The sequence below is a fragment of the Oncorhynchus gorbuscha genome, linkage group LG01 (genome assembly GCF_021184085.1).
Source record: "Oncorhynchus gorbuscha isolate QuinsamMale2020 ecotype Even-year linkage group LG01, OgorEven_v1.0, whole genome shotgun sequence".
Lineage (NCBI taxonomy): Eukaryota > Metazoa > Chordata > Actinopteri > Salmoniformes > Salmonidae > Oncorhynchus > Oncorhynchus gorbuscha.
The window spans coordinates 71,250,444-71,271,732 of NC_060173.1; the positions used below are offsets into that span (position 1 = coordinate 71,250,444).

The window sequence follows — 21,289 nt, forward strand, 5'->3', positions numbered from 1 at the left end:
GTGAAGTGAAGAAATTGTCCATGGTGAAATGTATCCCCTTGCCAAGGTTCCACAAGCCTCATCATCACATTGAAAGTCGTTCAGCAAGTACAATTATGCACGCTCTCACTGTGTAGCCTACGCTAAGTTGGACAGAGTAGGCATGACTTAAAAATTAGCCGTCAAAATGTCTGTTTTATCATTTACATTTACATTTAAGTCATTTAGCAGACGCTCTTATCCAGAGCGACTATCGGTTCTATTGTTAAAGCTGACAGGTATAATGGTTTTATTACTTGCTATGAGCCTTTAAAATGTAAGGCTAATAATGTGTTAGGTCTCTCTATGTATTAAAATCCTTGGCATCAACTTGGATTTTTGTGTGTGTGTGTCTGTGTTCGAGGATGCTTCCGTGCCTGCAGCATATGTGTGCGCGTTTGTGCATGTGCATCTTTGTAACCCTACCAGATATGGGGAAGATCTCACAGATGTAGACGCGGAGCAAGCGCAGGCAGCAGGTCCCTACAAAGCGCAGGCGCTCCAGGTCCAGCAGGGTGGCTGTGTACTGGAAGCCTTTCAGGGCCCTCAGCTCCTCCACCCCCAGCACCAGGGTGGTCCAGCTCCAGTGGAGGATCCTCAGCAGGGACTCAAAACACTCCTACAGGGAGGGGGGAGGACAACTTTACTGCATGTTTATTACATGTTTACTACAGCTTTACAACCTATTCATGAAATCTTCACTAGCAACATCCTAACTACTACTGTATAACACTCCAGGGTGATGTTCATTATGGCATGCAATTGAAAAGGTTTTAAAACATTTTGCAACTGAAAACTAAAACGAGTGTTTCTTATTGTACAAGTCCAGGTAGTCCCTCCCTGTTTAACTACATTTTATTCTGTTTGGTGACTGATGAACACAATTCAGGAGTTAAATTGGTAATTCCTAAATAAGACAGGCCTGTGTATTGATTCTGGGGTCTCTGTGGCCTTCCTGGGAACAAGTCTAGCTTGGGGAAACACAGGGGTACGGTTCGTACCACTGAAACGGTCCTGGCGAAGGAGCGTTTGAGGATGTGAACCGGCTCACTGGTCTGCTGTTTCCCTTTGGCTACTATGCCATCGTTCGACGGAAGCCTGGAATAGTAAAACAACCAAATCACATTCCCATTACAAAGCTTGTTACTTGAAGTTCATCAATATACATTTCATGGGTCACTATTTCAGACATGAGAATGATGGTGCAGATAGACATGGCAGCTCTGCTTCTAACTCCTAAGCAACTTTTGCTATACCCGCAATAACATCTGCTAAATATGTGTATGTTACCAATAAAATGTGATTTGCATGTAGGAAAATGACTTGCCTGTACAAGAGGTGAGGTATTTGACCTGCGTTCACATCGGTACCGTTGTTTGACTTCTTGGAGCTCTTGAACTGAAAGACCACACTGCAAAAGAGTGTAGGTCGACATTATTCACAATGACAATGAGGATATCTTTTGAAGTAATTGTATTTCTACGAACTACAATAGTAACCTGTCATCTGTGGTGATGGTGGCCTGTCCGTGGGAGCCACAGTCTGAGCTGGGTCCAGACACCTGGGCCCATGCCACGTACCACCAGCCCAGCTGCAGCAGCACCGGTTCATCAAACATCATGGCGTACTTCTCCCTGGCAGCGCAGTCATAGGCCAGGACGTCAGTCTCAGCCAGGAGGTCCCCATCCGTCTCATGGTCTCCACCATCAGGCCCCAGCTCTAACAACTGCACAGTAACAACATAACAGTCAGCCTTACTAGCAGAACTTGAATAGACCTCTATTCGGGCTGTGGTATAATTGTTCAATATCACAGAACCTAGCAATATAAAGGTTACATTAATACAATGATAAATAAATAAACAGTTGATACTAGTATACCTACTAACCTTGATATTTGAAGTGTACTCAAACAATTGAGATTACATAGGTTAAATATAAAGGTATTGTAACTACCAAAATAAAGGAAACACTTGATTCGGGGTTCGTATAGACCGTGGCAAGTCAAATTCAAGACCTTTTTCAAGCACTAATATTTATTTTCAGGACCATGAATTTGTAATAGTTCATATTATGCAATTGTTTCTAGTCGCCACCAGATGTCAGGATATTGCCACAATTGCATGAAAAAAATTACTTAGTATTTATCACTACCTTACAAGTTCTCCTTCGTAATAGGTAATTTCACTACTTATTTAAGACGAGTGGTAAGTCATTCCTGATCATTTGGTAATTTGAGTAGTGATGAGCAGAGTATTGGCACATGCCTACTGATGAACACACATTTCTTATTTGCATTACAATACAATTCCTATTCGTATTACTACACAATTGCAGCTTAATGCCTGTTTTTATTGGGCATTTGGGAATCTACTACTTAACAGCCACGAAAAAGCTTCTTACTGGCAGCTTTAGTGTCGGAGGTCGTGAAAAGAGCGGGTGGGCTGTATTTGTATTTATTTAATGGCATCCCCATTAGCAGCTCTCTTCCTGGGGTCCAAACACACCAAAGCACCCACATTACATTGAAAAGAAAATATAAAACAGTGAACTATGTTTGTACTGAATGAGCTAAAGATGAAACAGTACATCCTATAACATCCCTACACCACCACATTGTGACGGCCCTGAATTTTTCTGAACCGTCTCAGTGCTTCTCCTTCCAATAGGGCGCTTTCCCTTTAATTCCCAATTAAATAGCCAGCATCAGCTGCGCAAAACTGGGGTTGTGATGGAGACATGAATGAGGATGTGTTCAACGCTCAGTTCCGAAGCTTCTCTATGCCGTTTGTTTTGTTGCCGTTAAACGTGTGTTTTGTAGCCTAATAGAGTTTACCCAGGATCGGATCCACTCTTTGCGTCCGTGGACTACACCTCTCCGTTCTTCGTGGCCTTTCTCCGCTGGAGATCTATTGGCGGATTGGATTGTCTGACTGACCGACTGACTACCACCTTTTTGTATACGGTATTTCATTTGTTTTGATGTGATGTATACGGTGATGATTTATGTAGTTCGTTGTAGTTGAGGACTTAGTAGAGTTGATATGCTTTAAAGTTCTGTGGTAAAATAATTGTTATATTGATTGTATGATTAATACTGGGTTTAAGCTACACTTGAATGAATGGACAAACATTGCGTGACAAAGGTCACTTGAGTTCCCTGAACTCCTTTACCGGACTGGACTCTTTAGGCCCGAGGTACAGGACATTTCTGGAGGAACCAGAACTCATTGTGTAATATTATTATACGTGTGTGTAATCATTGATGTTGTTAATACAACCCACGCAAAATAATATAGTAGTTTTTGAAGTTCTTTCCAATGTTTTAAGGGTTTATGAAAAGTGTATTTCCATCCTGACTTTTGCATAAGTCCTTTGTATTGGTGTAGACTTGACGGACCAGATGGGACTCATTCCCTCCCAAACCAAAAGGAGAAACCAATGTTTTCTCTGGTAGGCACAACCTACCTGGCACCCCTATAAATAACCTCAAGTCAAAACCGCTACAACATATCCACAACACAACACGTTCAATACCACCACATATCCACAACACGTTCAATACCACCACATATCCACAACACGTTCAATACCACCACATATCCACAACACGTTCAATACCACCACATATCCACAACACGTTCAATACCACCACATATCCACAACACGTTCAATACCACCACATTCAATACCACCACATATCCACACTACGTTCAATACCACCACATATCCACACCACGTTCAATACCACCACATATCCACACCGCGTTCAATACCACCACATATCCACACCACGTTCAATACCACCACATATCCACAACAAGTTCAATACCACCACGTTCAATACCACCACATATCCACACTACGTTCAATACCACCACATATCCACACTACGTTCAATACCACCACATATCCACACTACGTTCAATACCACCACATATCCACACCGCGTTCAATACCACCACATATCCACACCGCGTTCAATACCACCACATATCCACACCGCGTTCAATACCACCACATATCCACACCGCGTTCAATACCACCACATATCCACACCGCGTTCAATACCACCACATATCCACACCGCGTTCAATACCACCACATATCCACAACACAACACATTCAATACCACCACATATCCACAACACATCCACACCACGTTCAATACCACCACATATCCACAACACGTTCAATACCACCACATATCCACAACACATCCACACCACGTTCAATACCACCACATATCCACAACACGTTCAATACCACCACATATCCACAACACAAAACGTTCAATACCACCACACATCCACAACACAACACATTCAATACCACCACATATCCACACCACGTTCAATACCACCACATATCCACACCACATTCAATACCACCACATATCCACAACACGTTCAATACCACCACATATCCACAACACGTTCAATACCACCACATATCCACAACACGTTCAATACCACCACATATCCACAACACGTTCAATACCACCACATATCCACAACACGTTCAATACCACCACATATCCACAACACAACACATTCAATACCACCACATATCCACACCACGTTCAATACCACCACATATCCACACCACATTCAATACCACCACATATCCACAACACGTTCAATACCACAACACGTTCAATACCACCACATATCCACAACACGTTCAATACCACCACATATCCACAACACGTTCAATACCACCACATATCCACAACACGTTCAATACCACCACATATCCACAACACGTTCAATACCACCACGTATCCACAACACGTTCAATACCACCACATATCCACAACACAACACGTTCAATACCACCACATATCCACAACACGTCCAATACCACCACATATCCACAACACGTCCAATACCACCACATATCCACAACACCAACACGTTCAATATCACCACATATCCACAACACAACACGTTCAATACCACCACATATCCACACTACGTTCAATACCACCACATATCCACACTACGTTCAATACCACCACATATCCACACCGCGTTCAATACCACCACATATCCACACCGCGTTCAATACCACCACATATCCACACCGCGTTCAATACCACCACATATCCACACCGCGTTCAATACCACCACATATCCACACCGCGTTCAATACCACCACATATCCACAACACAACACATTCAATACCACCACATATCCACAACACATCCACACCACGTTCAATACCACCACATATCCACAACACGTTCAATACCACCACATATCCACAACACATCCACACCACGTTCAATACCACCACATATCCACAACACGTTCAATACCACCACATATCCACAACACAAAACGTTCAATACCACCACACATCCACAACACAACACATTCAATACCACCACATATCCACACCACGTTCAATACCACCACATATCCACACCACATTCAATACCACCACATATCCACAACACGTTCAATACCACCACATATCCACAACACGTTCAATACCACCACATATCCACAACACGTTCAATACCACCACATATCCACAACACGTTCAATACCACCACATATCCACAACACGTTCAATACCACCACATATCCACAACACAACACATTCAATACCACCACATATCCACACCACGTTCAATACCACCACATATCCACACCACATTCAATACCACCACATATCCACAACACGTTCAATACCACAACACGTTCAATACCACCACATATCCACAACACGTTCAATACCACCACATATCCACAACACGTTCAATACCACCACATATCCACAACACGTTCAATACCACCACATATCCACAACACGTTCAATACCACCACGTATCCACAACACGTTCAATACCACCACATATCCACAACACAACACGTTCAATACCACCACATATCCACAACACGTCCAATACCACCACATATCCACAACACGTCCAATACCACCACATATCCACAACACAACACGTTCAATATCACCACATATCCACAACACAACACGTTCAATACCACCACATATCCACACCACATTCAATACCACCACATATCCACAAAGTTCAATACAACCATACAACAATATCACAATATGTGCGTATGCATGCGTCTCTACCTTTGTTTGTGTCTCTTCACAGCCCTGTTGTTACATAGTGGGTTTGTTTTAGCTGCATTTGATTCTACTGCTTGCATAAGTTACCTGATGTGGAATAGAGTTCCATGTAGTCATGGCTCTATGTAGTAGTGAGTGTTTCCTATAGTCTGTTCTGGAATTGGGGACTGTGAAGAGAACACTGGTGGCATGTCTTGTGGGGTATGCATGTGTGTCAGAGATGTGTGTGTATTTTAAAACAGACAGCTTGGTACATTCAACACCTCTTACAAAAACAAGTAATGATGGACTTCATCTCTGTTCGACTTTGAGCCATGTGAGATTGACATGCATGTCATAAATGTTAGCTCTCCATGTACTTTTAAGGGTCAGCTGTCGCTGTAGTAGCTAACGTGTATAGTGTTGAGTCATCCGCGTACATAGACACACTGACCTTACTCAAAGCCGGAGGCATGTCGTTGGTAAAGATTGAAAAAAGCAAGGGGCCTAAACAGTTACCCTGGGCAATTCCTGATTCTACCGAGATTATGTTCGAGACGCTTCCATTACAGAACACCCTCTGTGTTCTGTTAGACAGGTAACTCTTTATCCACATTATAGCCATAACACATACATTTTTCCAGCAGTAGACTATGATAGATCATGTCAAAAGCTGCACTGAAGTCTAACAAGACATCCCCCCTCATTTTATCATGCATTGGTCATTTGTGTAAGTGCTGTGCTTGTTGAGTGTCCTTCCATATAAGCGTGCTGAAAGTCAGTTGTCAATTTGTTTATTATATCTGGTCGAACACTTTTTTCCAGAAGTTTACCAAGGTTTGGTAACAGGCTGATCGGTCGGCTATTTGAGCTAGTAAAAGGGGGCTTTACTATTCTGGGTAGTGGAATGATTTTAGTTTCCCTCCAGTGCCTATTAAGACACTGTGTTGGTGTTTCCTTTATTTTGGCAGTTACATTTAGATTGGTGATAGCTTTTGGGTGTTCGAACTGTGTGGCAGCCGTCAGTGCTGTGGGTACTACACATTGGTGGTAAATGGGATAAATTACCATCTTACAATGTCAAACATGTATAGACCTAGCAAAAAGCGCAGGAGGAAATGCAGTCCATTTGCTAGTGTCCCTCCCTGCCACTGACCTTGAGCTTCGCGGTGTACTCCCCACGGCCCCCGAACAGGCCCAGTCCCCCCAGTAGGATGTCCGCATCAGAACAGAAGCGGATGGCCTCCACCGAGTGGGCAGAGTAACCCCAGCCACCCCCGTGACCTATGACATTACACATGAAGTTGCGATGACTCAGGCTCTGCAGCATCATCATCTGTGCTCATAACAATACAACGAGGTTAGTTTTATTAGAAGTGCCCTGTCACTGCAATATGATATAATGAAACACAAGGTACTCAGCTGTTGAAATACTTTTCAATGCATCCTTGAATTATAATATGGGTTATCATTTTTTGTAGTAATCCTTGATTTTTTTTATGTATCACTGGTGATAAAGTATATGTAATTTTGTCTCTGGCTGGAATATCATGTCACAAATCAATCAAGCCAAAATCAGGAAAAGGGGATATGAGGAATAGCTGTGAGTGTGACAAATACTGTAGAACAGGGATCAACTAGATTTAGCCACAGGCAGATTTTTTGTTGAGCAGATGGTCGGGGGGCCGGAACATAATTACAAATGATTTGTAGACTGCAAATTGAATGCAAGAAGCCCAAACAGATAATGTTTTAGTAAAACAATAATTTTAAGTATTGCTCACATTTGCATATGAGGTAATAATTGGAAACAGATTTCTTAAATAAAAATAAATTGGAGCTGATTTCCTGGAGTCTTTTGTCAAAAAATGAAATTTTCAGAAAACTTTGGGGGCCAAATGAAACCACCCGCGGCCCGCCAGTTAGGGAACCCTGCTGTAGAAGATAGAAGAGAACTGTAGAAGAGAACTGAAACACATGAGTGACTGAGTGTGTGGACTCACTCTCGAAGCGGTTGACCACGCTGTAGTCCTCCTTGGAGTAGACCTTCATAACAGCCTGAGTTTCCTCCTCTGTGCTGGCCACGCCCATCTTCAGCTCTTGCATGGCCGCCAGCGTATCCAGGCAACCTGGTCACAACACACACAGGGCACTTCCTGTTTGTGCTTAACATTATCATCAGACGAATGGACACACTTCTCTTTATCGTTTTGTCTGTTTTTGGTGTGCGTTTAAGTGCTTGACAGTACTTCTGTAAAAGCACTGTGCTAACGTAGTACAGAAAAATGAATGTTCTTATTAGCTAGGACTTTCTGCAAATAGAGATTAATAATTTATTTTTTAAGGGGAAAAACAAGGACAGGGAGTGCAGCAAAATAGCCTCGAACATTTAGATAATGGCTGCCGTTTTACAAGCTCCTAACCAACTGAGTTATTTTGTTTGTTTTTTCACATTGTTTGTAACTTATTTTGTACATAATGTTGCTGCTACCATCTCTTAGGACAGAAGAGAGCTTTTGGAGATCAGAACAGCAATAACACACCTCAAACTAGACAGAGATTCTTTCTTTACTGAGTCTGACGTGAAGGATATACTGCTTCCCCGAGACCAGGCCCAAATCCCCGTCATTCGCGTGAAGACTAAAAGACAGGGGGAGGAGATCGGGGTGCCTTGTGAGAGTTCGTCGGCAAATGGGTAACCAGCCAATACCATCCGTTCTATTGGCTGATCTCCGTTCAAGATTATTCTACCAACGGGACATTAAAAACTGTAATATCTTATGTTTCACTGAGTCGTGGCTGAACAATGACACTGATAAAATAGAGCTGGCTGGGTTTTACGTGCATCGGCAGGACAGCTATGTCTGGTAAGACGAGGGGTGGGGGTGTGTCTCGAGGAAATGCTTGCCTGAGGTAGAGTACCTCATGATAAGCTGTAGAGCACACTATCTACCAAGAGAGTTTTCATCTATATTTTTCATAGCCGTCTCATGCATCAGCAGGACAGAGCAGCTACGTCTGGTAAGATGAGGAGCGGGAGTGTATGTCTATTTGTCAACAACATCTGGTGTCTAATATTAAATAAGTCGCAAGGTATTGCTCGCCTGAGGTAGTACCTCATGATAAGCTGTAGACCACACCATCTACAAGAGAGTTCTGATCTATATTATTCTTAGCTGTCTATTTACCACCAGAAACCGATGCTGGCACTAAGACCACACTCAACCAACTCTATAAGGCCATAAGCAAACAAGAAAACGCTCATCCAGAAGCGGCGCTCCTGGTGGCCAGGGATTTAAATGCAGGCAAACTTAAATCTGTTCTACCTCATTTCTACCAGCATGTCACATGTGCAACCAGAGCAAAAACATCTCTAGACCACCTTTAGTCTACACAGAGAGATGCATACAAAGGTCTCTCTTGCGCTCCATTTGGCAAATCTGACCATAATTATATCCTCCTGATTCCTGCTTACAAGCAAAAACTACAGCAGACTCGCTCAATACGGAAGTGGTCAGATGGCACGGATGCTATGCTACAGGATTTTTTTGCTAGCCAGACTGGAATATGTTCCGGGATTCATCCAATGGCTTTAAATGAGTATACCACCTCAGTCACCGGCTTTCATTAATAAGTGCATTGACGACGTCGTCCCCACAGTGATCGTACGCACATTTCCCAACTAGAGCTGTTGCGGTGAACCACCACCACACCGGCGGTCACGAGTCTCGACCGCAGTCAAATTCCACGTGACAGTTCAGTCATGGTAATTATGGTTCGCCAAGCTCTGATGCTGCTGATGGTTATTGGTATGCCTACCAAACTTGCTAACAAGCCTGGTACTCAGCACTCTATTGTCCCTCTAATCACTCTGACATCAATACAAATGTATTTGAAAATCTAATCAAACACTTTATGAGAGCACATGAGCTCATGTTGCACAACATTTCAATATGCTATGCAATTGCGTGAGAAAACAAGAGATTTGGCCTCTACTGAAAAAAGGAAGATCAGCTTTCTATAGGCTAGGCCTACTTTATTTATCAACATTACTAATATTAAGCACATTGCTTATATTTACAACAGGAGTATAGCTTAATTGGCTAGCATGAAAATAAACCACGGGGAAAAGCGTCCTCCATTCGCTATTTATGTGCACAGATGGCAGGTATTTTTTCCAGCATGCCCCTGTTTCAATACAGGTGTATGATAATGGTCCATTCTAAATCAAAACAAATTTCACACATATAGTATTTAGTTTTTGTAAAGACAAGATTAAATCAAGAAGTCTGATGAGTGACAATATTAGCCTGTGAATTATATATTATCACTTGTGAATGATGCCCAGCATAAGAAACAATGACTTTGTGACTTTCGAATCATAGTCACACACCTCATGTAGCCTAGCCCATACTATATGTTTTAATAAGGTTTGTATCACAATTAAAGTGGCCAAATAACTTCTTAAAATTAAGCACATTAATCCACTTTACAAGGGGTGTACAAGGGGTGTTGCCTTTCAAGCAACTTTTTTCAAAATCATCATTAGAATTGCATCATGCAGCCTTACAATGCATTAGAAATCAAAACATATAGCCCAACATTTGTAGAACTAAATGTACATTATTAACTCTAAATGAAGAATGTAGGAATACCTATTTCTTTGTTAACCACTCAACCAGGATTGCAAAGGGTCGGAAACTTTCTGGTAAATTTCCTGAAACTCTTGAAACCTAAAGCAGTAGCCATTGCACGGATTGAGGGAGACAATGCCATCCTGTCTGATGTTCAGACTCTGCTTGCAGAGGAGAGAGAATAAATCCTTACTGCCCTGCTCACTTCACTGTTGCACCGTGCAGAGGAAACTGCAATTCTGAAATACATCAAAAAGCTTGAAGACCACTGCCTGAAGTCCATACAAGCCGCAGCGTACATGTTGGACCCCAAGAATCCTGGCAAGAGCATCCTGTCTGGTGCAGAGATCAACAAGGCCTATGATGTCATCACTACCGTGTCTCGCCACCTTGGCCTGGATGAGGGCAAGGTTCTTGGCAGTCTGGCGAAGTACATTTCCAAGCAAAGGCTTTGGAAATAAGATGCAATATGGCAGTCGTGCCAACATATCTCATCAACCACCTGGTGGAAGGGACTTTGTGGATCTGAGGCTCTTTGCCGTTGCATCCATCATCCTCCAAATCCTACCAACATTAGCCGCCTCAGAGAGCAACTGGTCCTTGTTTGGGAACACACACACCAAAGCATGCAACAGGCTGAGCAATACAAAGGTTGAAAAATTGGTGGCCATCCAGGCAAATTGAGGCTTTTTGCGCCTGACAACAAGCCATCCTCAACAAGGTTGGAAAGTGACAGTGAAGATGAGGTCTCAGAGCCTGATGTTCAAGACGTGGACATTAAGGTCCAGGGAGGAGACATGGAAGCCTGGGAGAAAGACAACTAAAGCTTTAGTTTCTAGACTATCATTTTATGTATGTTGAAATGTATGTTGAAAACGTTTTTGGGAGATGCGATGGATCATTGGGGATCATTAAATATTCCCTTTGGTTGTTCAATGAAATCATCTCATGTGAAGAGTCAACTCAAATTAAAGTTAAATTCGTAACTAAATTATTATTTATTTTTTATATTGGAAGGATTTAATCATTTGCAATTATTTTCTTATGATAAGGTGAAAGGTTCATGTTTCTGTCTACATATGATAAATATTTCCAATGCAAAAAACATCTACATTTATATGGTATTAATATTCATTTGCATATATTCCCGTTAAATCCCATATATTACTATTAATTCCCACAGAAAGATTCCACCTCTGAATATTCCCCAAAATGTGCAACCCTGCGCTCAACACAATGGCCGTGTGGCACGCCCTCAAATCGTTTGGAGGAAATATCCTTTCCATTTTATTCAGCTTTGTTCAATTGTATTCTTCATACTATAAACTAATGCCACGGAATTATCAGGACCTAACATGAGGACAACTCAGAGTACGCTTTGAGTTCTTATGAAATAGACGACATTATCTTAATATCATGCTTCTTTAGACTTGTCTAAAATAATGGATTTATTTGTAGGCTATATTACATGGCTTGATTCTACTTTTTAAAATGTAGATGTTCCAAAGTTCTGCATCAGTGGCTTGTAGGCTATGTGTGGAAGCCAGGAGATGCTGAATGTGTTTATGTTAATTAACGGTCAATTACCGTGATACCGACAATCACTGGGCTGACAAAATTTTGTGACCGCCACAGCCCTAATCCCAATCAGAAGCCATGGATTACAGGCAATGTGACAAATTAAATTTGATTTGAACATTTGAATAGCCTAACGATCTAGCTGGCTGTCTTAGCTAGCTTATTTACATCGATTTGATGCAGTAAAAACAGGCACTGCCAGATGGGATGATAACCTATGGTATTTACAGGTTTGTCTAACTGAAGTAAAATATTAACAGAGTATGAATCAAATAGCCGACTGTAATTCCTAGCCAACGTGGCTAAAATACGGGTTAACTAAATTGCTATGGATCATCTGCTTAATCAGGGCTTGCTTAATCTGGATCATATTCATTAGTGCACACCATAGCAAATCGTAATAATTAATTTTGCAACGGAAAACAAAAAAAGATAACCTTATTGGACAAGTTCAGGTAGTCCCTCCCCGTTTCAGCCAAACTGCTTCCGTTTCGTTCCTAGTGAATATGACCCTGTACTTGCTACCATACGATTCCACATTAAATACCAGCAGAAACAGGTCCATAATATTAATATTATCATTGTGGTTATACCTAATATGTGCAGGGCTCCGTGGGAGCGGGTGGTCCGTGCATGGGCTCCATCGGGCAGTGCCAGCTCAGGGCTGAGGATGCTGCAGCGGGTCTCTAGGTCCGTGGCCGATGGCACACGGCCATCTGCTATAACTGCGTTGTAGCAACACATCTCCTTTGACCCCGGCTGAAACCTACAGGTGAGAGACAGGGAAGAGTTGAAAGGTCAAATAGAGGGTATTATAGGATGCGAGGTAAAAGAAAGTTAGTGCATTGGGAAAGTATTCAGACCCCTTCCCTTTTTTCACATTTTGTTACATTACAGCCTTATTCTAAAATTGATTGAATAGAACATATTACTCGTCAATCTACACACAATACCCAATAATGACAAAGTAAAAACAGGTTTTATATATATTTTTGCAAATAAAAAAAATGTATTTACATAAGTATTCAGAGCCTTTGCTATCAGACTTGAAATTGAGCTCAGATGCATCCTGTTTCCATTTATCATACGTAGAGCTCCGAGACAGGATTGTGTTGAGGCACATATCGGGGGAAAGGTACAAACATTTCTGCAGCATTTAAGGTCCCCAAGAACACAGTGGCCTCCATCATCCTAAAGCCCAGCTCTACAATTATCTTTGTTAAAGTGTTAAACGTTGAAAAATAAGACCCTGATCAATTATTCTTGTATTTTTTAATCAAAGAACAAACTACCTCTCACTGATACTTCCTCCAGTACTCTTCTTTACAGAGGGAGAAAGCGCTTATGAGTTTTTAAAATTCCTGTCTGTCACATTTAAAGGAGATTAAGCAGGGACACCTTACTCCCAATATAGTTCATGCTAGATTCACACTATAGGGCCGACCCTAACCGTACTGATCTGGCTCTACTTTTTATTTTCCCATTGTCCTTTACAGCAATTATGCATTTCAGCTCGGTAGTGTGAAAACGGTAATAGTGCACTATATGGAGAATAGGGTTTGCTACAAAGACGCAGCTAAACTCAGATGGGGAAAGAGGGAGGGAGACGGAGCTTGCGAGAGAAAGTGTGATAAAGATTCAAATAAATTGAGTCTGACCTCCAGATGACGTTGTAGACGGGGTCGAGACAGAGGCCGAAGCCCTGCAGGTCCTCCTGCTCGGAGTCGTTGAAGGTGCGGCAGCTGCCATCTAGCTTGTTGATGAGCAGGCATTTAAAGGGAGGGGGCTCCGATACAGAGGTGGGGACTAAGCCTGGTCGTCGGACACAAAAGAAAAAAGGTTCAGGCTAATGCACTATTTTCGTGCACCTAAATATATCATATTTTGTGAAATATCTTCATAAGACATTTCCACAGAGGTTTTGAGTGAAGGACCAATCCTAGCTTGCATGGGAATCATACATTTATGTCAATGGAAGTTTTGCATGAAAGTTTGCTCAGGGCCTGTATTCACCAAGCATCTCAGAGTAGCAGCGCTATTCTAGGATCAGGTCCCACCTGTCCATGTAATATAATCCATTAAGATCTACACTTCTAGATCAACATTACTAATTTTAGACGCTTTATTAACGTGAGTCCTGATCTCAGGTTAAGGTTAGGACCTTAGAGCAGAAGGCTTGCAACTTACCGATGATGTCTTTGCTAGCAAAGATCTCGGAGGTAGCCAGGACGTGTGAGTTGATCAGGGCCTCGTCTATTCTCAGGAAGGTCTGGTCGCCGCTGGCCCCAATCCAGGTGGCCTTGCGGCCGTACTTGACACCAATGTTGGGCATGGGGGAGGGCTTGGCGTTCCAGTAGGGCATGTCCAGGATTGGCCGACCCAGCTGCCCTTTCTGCAGAGACATTTATTTAATTTCAGTCCATACGTTTCAGTCATTTTAGTAATTTTGTCATGTCAGTCTTATTTAGAATGACTTACAAATCACTGCATTCAACAAAAGTAGGTAAAACAACCATGATCAGACAAGAGAAGTCAGTATCCTTATTATGTGGTCCCCCACATTTCAAATATGATACAATATTCATCTCTATGCATTCAATAAAAATTCCAGCAATAGACAATGTAACATTGTGAAGATTTTACCATTACAACAAGGTCAATAAGGAACATTTGGGATTCTGGTTTGGGGTTAGATACAATTCAATGATTCTAGTTAATCAGGAAAACAATCTGTGTAAAAGACATTGAACCCGTAGGGGCATAAAGTTGCATGGCGTACCGAGAAGCTGCCGAAGGTGAAGACCTGTCCGCCCATGAGGAGCACTGCCGTGTGGTTACTACCAGCTGTCACCTGGACACTCGGACCTGGGAGAGCCTGCACCAGTGTGGGAGATCCCCTACACAGAGAGAGTTAAAACCCAGCTTCATGGACAGCCTTTACCCCCAAACATCAAGGGGACTAAATGATTGTACTGCATTATAGATTAAATGTATCTCTTTATCGTCTGTTTACTAATCATTTGTGTGCATGCGTGTCAGTGGTTACCTAGAGTTGACATCTCCGTGTCCAAGCTGGCCATGCTGACCGTAGCCAAATGTATAGACATCCCCATTCTCCAACAGCACCACTACAGGACAGCACCAGAGAAAAAAACATTTCATAATGTCATTACATATTAAATACCACATAATATCACTTATCGCAATGTGTTGAGTACATTCAGCATATTCAGATGCCTATCAACCTGAAGGTGCCCAAACATAGGCAACCATGCTTGATAGTGAATAAACTATGATGATTAATTGTATGTAGAAATATACAAAAATAAACGCAAACATGTAAAGTGTTGGTTCCATGTGCTGAAATAAAAGATCCCAGACATTTTCCATACGCACAAATTATTTTTTCATCAAATTTGATTACATTCGTTTTAGTGGGCATTTCTCCTTCGCCAAGATAATCCATCTGGTTCTAGTTACAGCTTCTTTAGACAAAGTAGAAACTAAAAAGATGATCAAATAATAGAACCAGCCAGGTGACAGGTGAAATGATTTGCAGTATTACTAAACAAAAGCACCTGTGCATGAATTATAAAAGATACATTGCATAAATATATTAATGACAAGATACAATATAAAACAGACTTATTGATCAGTTGGCTCCGTTCTGTTTTTTTCGGTGAGGCTCAGGCATCGGACGCAGAGGCTCGAAGTCAACATATGAATCAGATGAAGACTCTTATATCCAATCTTCCATCCGACTCAAACTCATCTAAATTCTGCAGCATTTGCAATGCTGTCAGTGTGGCCATTCGTTTGGTTAGGATTGACATAGTGAACTACAAACATTGTATGTTGTACTCTGTTTCTGATTTGACTGAGGGGAAATTACATACATTTTCATAACAAAATAGTTAGTGTTCTAAATTCAATCAATCACTCATCATTCAGTTCATTGAAGTCACATGCACCATAATCAATTTATATCTGGTTTCTATCGCCATTCATCAATTGACGACAGAATAGCCTATTTTAATTTGATTGTTACTAGTTTTTGCTTAGAAGCCAGAGCAATGCTGCCCCTGCAAGTTGTAATGTGCTGAATGCATGGACAGTATGGTTATTTTTTTTTAAGTGACATTTGGAAATACAGCTACACCTCTTGAACTTTGAGAGTTATTTGACAAACGTAAGTGTCATAGAACCTGCAGAATATGCTCTTTCTGATACTATATAGAAGTCAAAATGTTTAACTGCTTGTGACTCTGAAGGAGGATTTGATAAAGTGATGCTCTATTCCATGCATCCGTCAATTACAGGATGCGACCATGTCTTCATGTACAATTTGACAACTGATAGCCTATTGTGAATAATATGAGGCCTAACTCTTATGTGTGAAATTAGTTCAGGTATAGTTTAGGCTTACCGCAACAAATTGAATGTTTCATATCCCTTATTCAATTAGTCATAGAGCTACAGTAAATAAAACAGTCCTTGTAACAGCTTCTTTTTACAAAGTAAAACGTAAAAGAGAATTGTATTAACCGCAAGGTGAGATCAAATTCTTAACATGAGCGCCAACGCTGACTTGCGACTGAGTTCTAAAATGCAGAGCCTTTTGCTGGAGTATATTTTGAATCTGTTTCATTGTTTGCTTGCTGGTTAGCTAGCTCCGTCTCATTGAGCACCAATAAAAATGCTGCTAAAGCAAGCTAGCCAGTTGATATAACACGTTTTCTCCAAATGTATATTAGCTAGCTAAGTTAGCTATATTACGAATACAGGTCATCTGCTGTCGATAGCAGGATGAATTAAGAGCACTAGTTTGGTCCAAAAGTGGTTAGTTGAAATGCATGCTGATGGTGCATTCAGAGCTATTCAGTGGCTAGTGTTGGATTCATTGTTGTAAGTATAGAATATAAAGAAGAGGAAGAGACTGGTTTTTATGTCAGAAGTTAATGGTTCTCTGTGGAAAGACAGAGCGGCTGTGGAATGTGATGGTGGACGGGAGGGAGTCACAGGAGTGCAATAGGTGATACGGGTGGAGAGCTTTGGACTAGACATCAAGGGGGGGTTGAAGTCAGGTCACCTTAAGGGTGACAGAAGGCTTAATAATCAATCACTTCGTCTTCCTATCGAACCATAAGATGTAAGGATTGGAGAGGAGGGGAAAATAAAGTGGAGTATATATAAAGGTAGAGGTGGAGAGGAGGGGTGTCTAAAGTGGAGTAGATAAACTGGTAGTGGTAGAGAGGAGCAGGGGTGTCTAAAGTGGAGTATATATATACTGGTATTGGAGGAGAGTGCAAAAAAATGCAAAAAAGCATTTAGTCAGCCACCAATTGTGCAAGTTCTCCCACTTATGAAGATGAGAGGCCTGTAATTGTCATCATAGGTACACTTCAACTATGACCACACAAAATGAGGGGGAAAAAATCTAGAAAATCACATTGTAGGATTTTTAATTAATTAAATGGCAAATGGTGCAAATGGTGGAAAATAAGTATTTGGTCAATAACAAAAGTTTCTCAATACTTTGCTATATACTCTTTGTTGGCAATGGCAGAGGTCAAACTCTTTCTGTAAGTCTTGACAAGTTCTTCACACACTGTTGCAGGTATTTTGGCCCATTCCTCCATGCAGATCTCCTCTAGAGCAGTGATGTTTTGGGGCTGTTGCTGGGCAACATGGACTTTCAACTCCCTCCAAAGATTTTCTATGGGGTTGAGATCTGGAGACTGGCTAGGCCACTCCAGGACCTTGAAATGCTTCTTATGAAGCCACTCCTTCATTGCCCGGGCGGTGTGTTGGGATCATTGTCATGCTGAAAGACCCAGCCATGTTTCATCTTCAATGCCCTTGCTGACGGAAGGAGTTTTTCACTCAAAATGTCACGATACATGGCCCCATTTATTCTTTCCTTTACATGGATCAGTCGTCCTGGTCCCTTTGCAGAAAAACAGCCCCAAAGCATGATGTTTCCACCCCCATGCTTCACAGTAGGTATGGTGTTCTTTGGATTCAACTCAGCATTCTTTGTCCTCCAAACATGACGAGTTGAGTTTTTACCAAAAAGTTAGATTTTGGTTTCATGTGACCATATGACATTCTCCCAATCTTCTTCTGGATCATCCAAATGCTCTCTAGCAAACTTCAGACGGGCCTGGACATGTACTGGCTTAAGCAGGGGGACATGTCTGGCACTGCAGGATTTGAGTCCCTGGCGGCGTAGTGTGTTACTGATGGTAGGCTTTGTTACTTTGGTCCCAGCTCTCTGTAGGTCATTCACTAGGTCCCCCGTATGGTTCTGGGATTTTTGCTCACCGTTCTTGTGATCATTTTGACCCCACGGGGTGAGATCTTGCGTGGAGCCCCAAATCGAGGGAGATTATCAGTGGTCTTCCATTTCCTAATAATTGCTCCCACAATTGATTTCTTCAGACTAAGCTGCTTACCTATTGCAGATGCAGTCTTCCCAGCTTGGTGCAGGTCTACAATTTTGTTTCTGGTGTCCTTTGACAGCTCTTTGGTCTTGGCCATAGTGGAGTTTGGAGTGTGACTGTTTGAGGTTGTGGACAGGTGTCTTTTATACTGGATAACAAGTTCAAACAGGTGCCATTAATACAGGTAACGAGTGGAGGACAGAGGCGCCTCTTAAAGAAGTTATAGGTCTGTGAGAGCCAGAAATCTTGCTTGTTTGTAGGTGACCAAATACTTATTTTCCACCATAATTTGCAAATAAATTAAAAATCCTACAATGTGATTTTCTAGATTTATTTTCTAATTTTGTCTGTCATAGTTGAAGTGTACCTATGATGAAAATTACAGGCCTCTCATCTTTTTAAGTGGCAGAACTTGCACAATTGGTGGCTGACTAAATACTTTTTTGCCCCACTGTACTGGTAGTGGTGGAGAGGAAGAGGGGTGTCTAAAGTAGAGTAAATACTGGTAGTGGTGGAGAGTTGAAATACCTTTATGACCTGTGGCTATTTGATATGTGGCCAGAAGACACTCATCAACACAAACAGTCTTCCTCTTGAGATCAAACACAACCGAAAAAGAGATCAAAGAAGCAAGAAGTGAATGACAGGAAGTGGCCAGGGGACCTACCTGAATGGTGGAGGCCGCAGCTAACCTGCACAGCTGTCATCTCGCAGTCGAAAAGCACCGCCCCCGGGGGGTAAGTGGTGATCTTACTGGCGTCCTTCTCCTCTCGCTCGCTGCTCCCGTCTGCAAAGGTGAACAGGCCGTCAGTCAGGTGGAGAGAGGGAAGGATGGAGCAGGCAGGAGAGAGACAGAGGGGGTAGGGGTTAAAAAAGAGGGAGAGAACTCGATTGGCAGCTTCAGAGATGGGTGTCTCAGGACCGGAAAACTGACAGTCCTGGGGAAGCTGAAATGAGCAAGTGATTCCGAGAAAAAAAGGGAAATAAGGAAGAAAAGGCAATGAAAGCATGTGAAAAGGTAAAAAAGGTAAAAAAATCTCAAAATGGGCAGGACTTTGGGGGTTGTTAAGATTGCTCCATGTTCAATTTCAATGTGGTGTATCACTTGTAGGTGCTTGTGACACCTAACTACACAGCAACAGAATCCAGGGCTTAGTCCAGTTCTTTCCAGCTGCATTTACTTAGTTCTGAAAATACTGTCATACCTGTTCTGTCTAGAAGTTGAAAGTAACGTTACTTTAGTTTCAAGAGAGTGCAAAATAGGGGTACAAGAACACCCCCCATCTCCCCTTGATGCTTTACCTATATAGTAGCATAATTACCTATATAGTAGCATAATATCCTATATTTGACCTTCAAAATCAAATTTAATCAAATGTTATTTGTCACGTGCCAAAACAACATCTGTAGAAGCCCTTAACCAACAAAGCAGTTTTCAGTAAAAAGTAGATTATTAAAAAATAAAAACAAAAAATAATTAAACAGCAGTTGTAAATAACAGTAGTGAGGCTATATACAGGGGTTACCGGTACAGAGTCAATGTGGAGACTATATACAGGGTGTACCGGTACAGAGTCAATGTGGAGGCTATACACAGGGGTTACTGGTACAGAGTCAATGTGGAGACTATATACAGGGGTTACCGGTACAGAGTCAATGTGGAGACTATATACAGGGGTTACCGGTACAGAGTCAATGTGGAGACTATATACAGGGGTTACCGGTACAGAGTCAATGTGGAGACTATATATAGGGTGTCACGGTACAGAGTCAATGTGGAGGCTATATACAGGGGGTACCGGTACAGTCAATGTGGAGGCTATATACAGGAGGTACCGGTACAGAGTCAATGTGGAGGCTATATACAGGGGGTACCGGTACAGAGTCAATGTGGAGGCTATATACAGGGGGTACCGGTACAGAATCAATGTGTGGGGGCACAGGTTAGTAGAGGTAATTGAGGTAATATGTACATCAAATCCAATTTTATTTGTCACATGCTCCGAACAGCTGTAAACCTTACAGTGAAATGCTTACTTACAAGCCTTAACCAACAATCCAGTTATGAAAAAAACTAAAAGAAAGTCAGAGAAAAACAAATAATTAAAGAGCAGCTGTAAATAACAATAGCGAGGCTATATACAGGGGGTACCGATACAAGGGGTACCAGTACAGTCTCAATGTGCGGGGGCACAGGTGTCAATGTAATTGAAGCAATACAGTTGAAGTCGGAAGTTTACATACACTTAGGTTGAAGTCATTAACACTAGTTTTTCAGCCACTCAACAAATGTCTTGTTAAAAAACTATCGTTTTGGCAAGTCGGTTAGGACATCTACTTTGTGCATGACACAAGTCATTTTTCCAACAATTGTTTTCAGACAGATTATTTCACTTATAATTCACTGTATCACAATTCCAGCGGGTCAGAAGTTTACATACACTAAGTTGACTGGGCCTTTAAACAGCTTGGAAAATTCCAGAAAATTATGTCATGGCTTTAGAAGCTTACGATAGGCTAATTGACAAC

The 21,289-nt window shown here is 41.8% G+C and overlaps 1 protein-coding gene across 4 annotated transcripts in view; it reads right to left on the reverse strand.

Moving 5' to 3' along the window:
- The window catches only part of LOC124041573 (E3 ubiquitin-protein ligase MYCBP2-like), a 233,183-nt gene that overhangs the window by 122,575 nt on the left and 89,319 nt on the right, over positions 1–21,289 (reverse strand). For all 4 annotated transcript variants that reach the window (XM_046359324.1, XM_046359315.1, XM_046359308.1 and 1 more), the window contains 12 exons: positions 19,428–19,547; positions 15,364–15,445; positions 15,097–15,214; positions 14,505–14,709; positions 13,976–14,129; positions 12,911–13,083; positions 8,109–8,234; positions 7,262–7,389; positions 1,518–1,744; positions 1,346–1,429; positions 1,020–1,116; positions 445–637 (listed from right to left, as the gene is read on the reverse strand). In XM_046359324.1, coding sequence (XP_046215280.1) covers positions 445–637; positions 1,020–1,116; positions 1,346–1,429; positions 1,518–1,744; positions 7,262–7,389; positions 8,109–8,234; positions 12,911–13,083; positions 13,976–14,129; positions 14,505–14,709; positions 15,097–15,214; positions 15,364–15,445; positions 19,428–19,547 — 1,707 coding nt within the window. The remainder of the gene's footprint in view (positions 1–444; positions 638–1,019; positions 1,117–1,345; positions 1,430–1,517; positions 1,745–7,261; positions 7,390–8,108; positions 8,235–12,910; positions 13,084–13,975; positions 14,130–14,504; positions 14,710–15,096; positions 15,215–15,363; positions 15,446–19,427; positions 19,548–21,289) is intronic.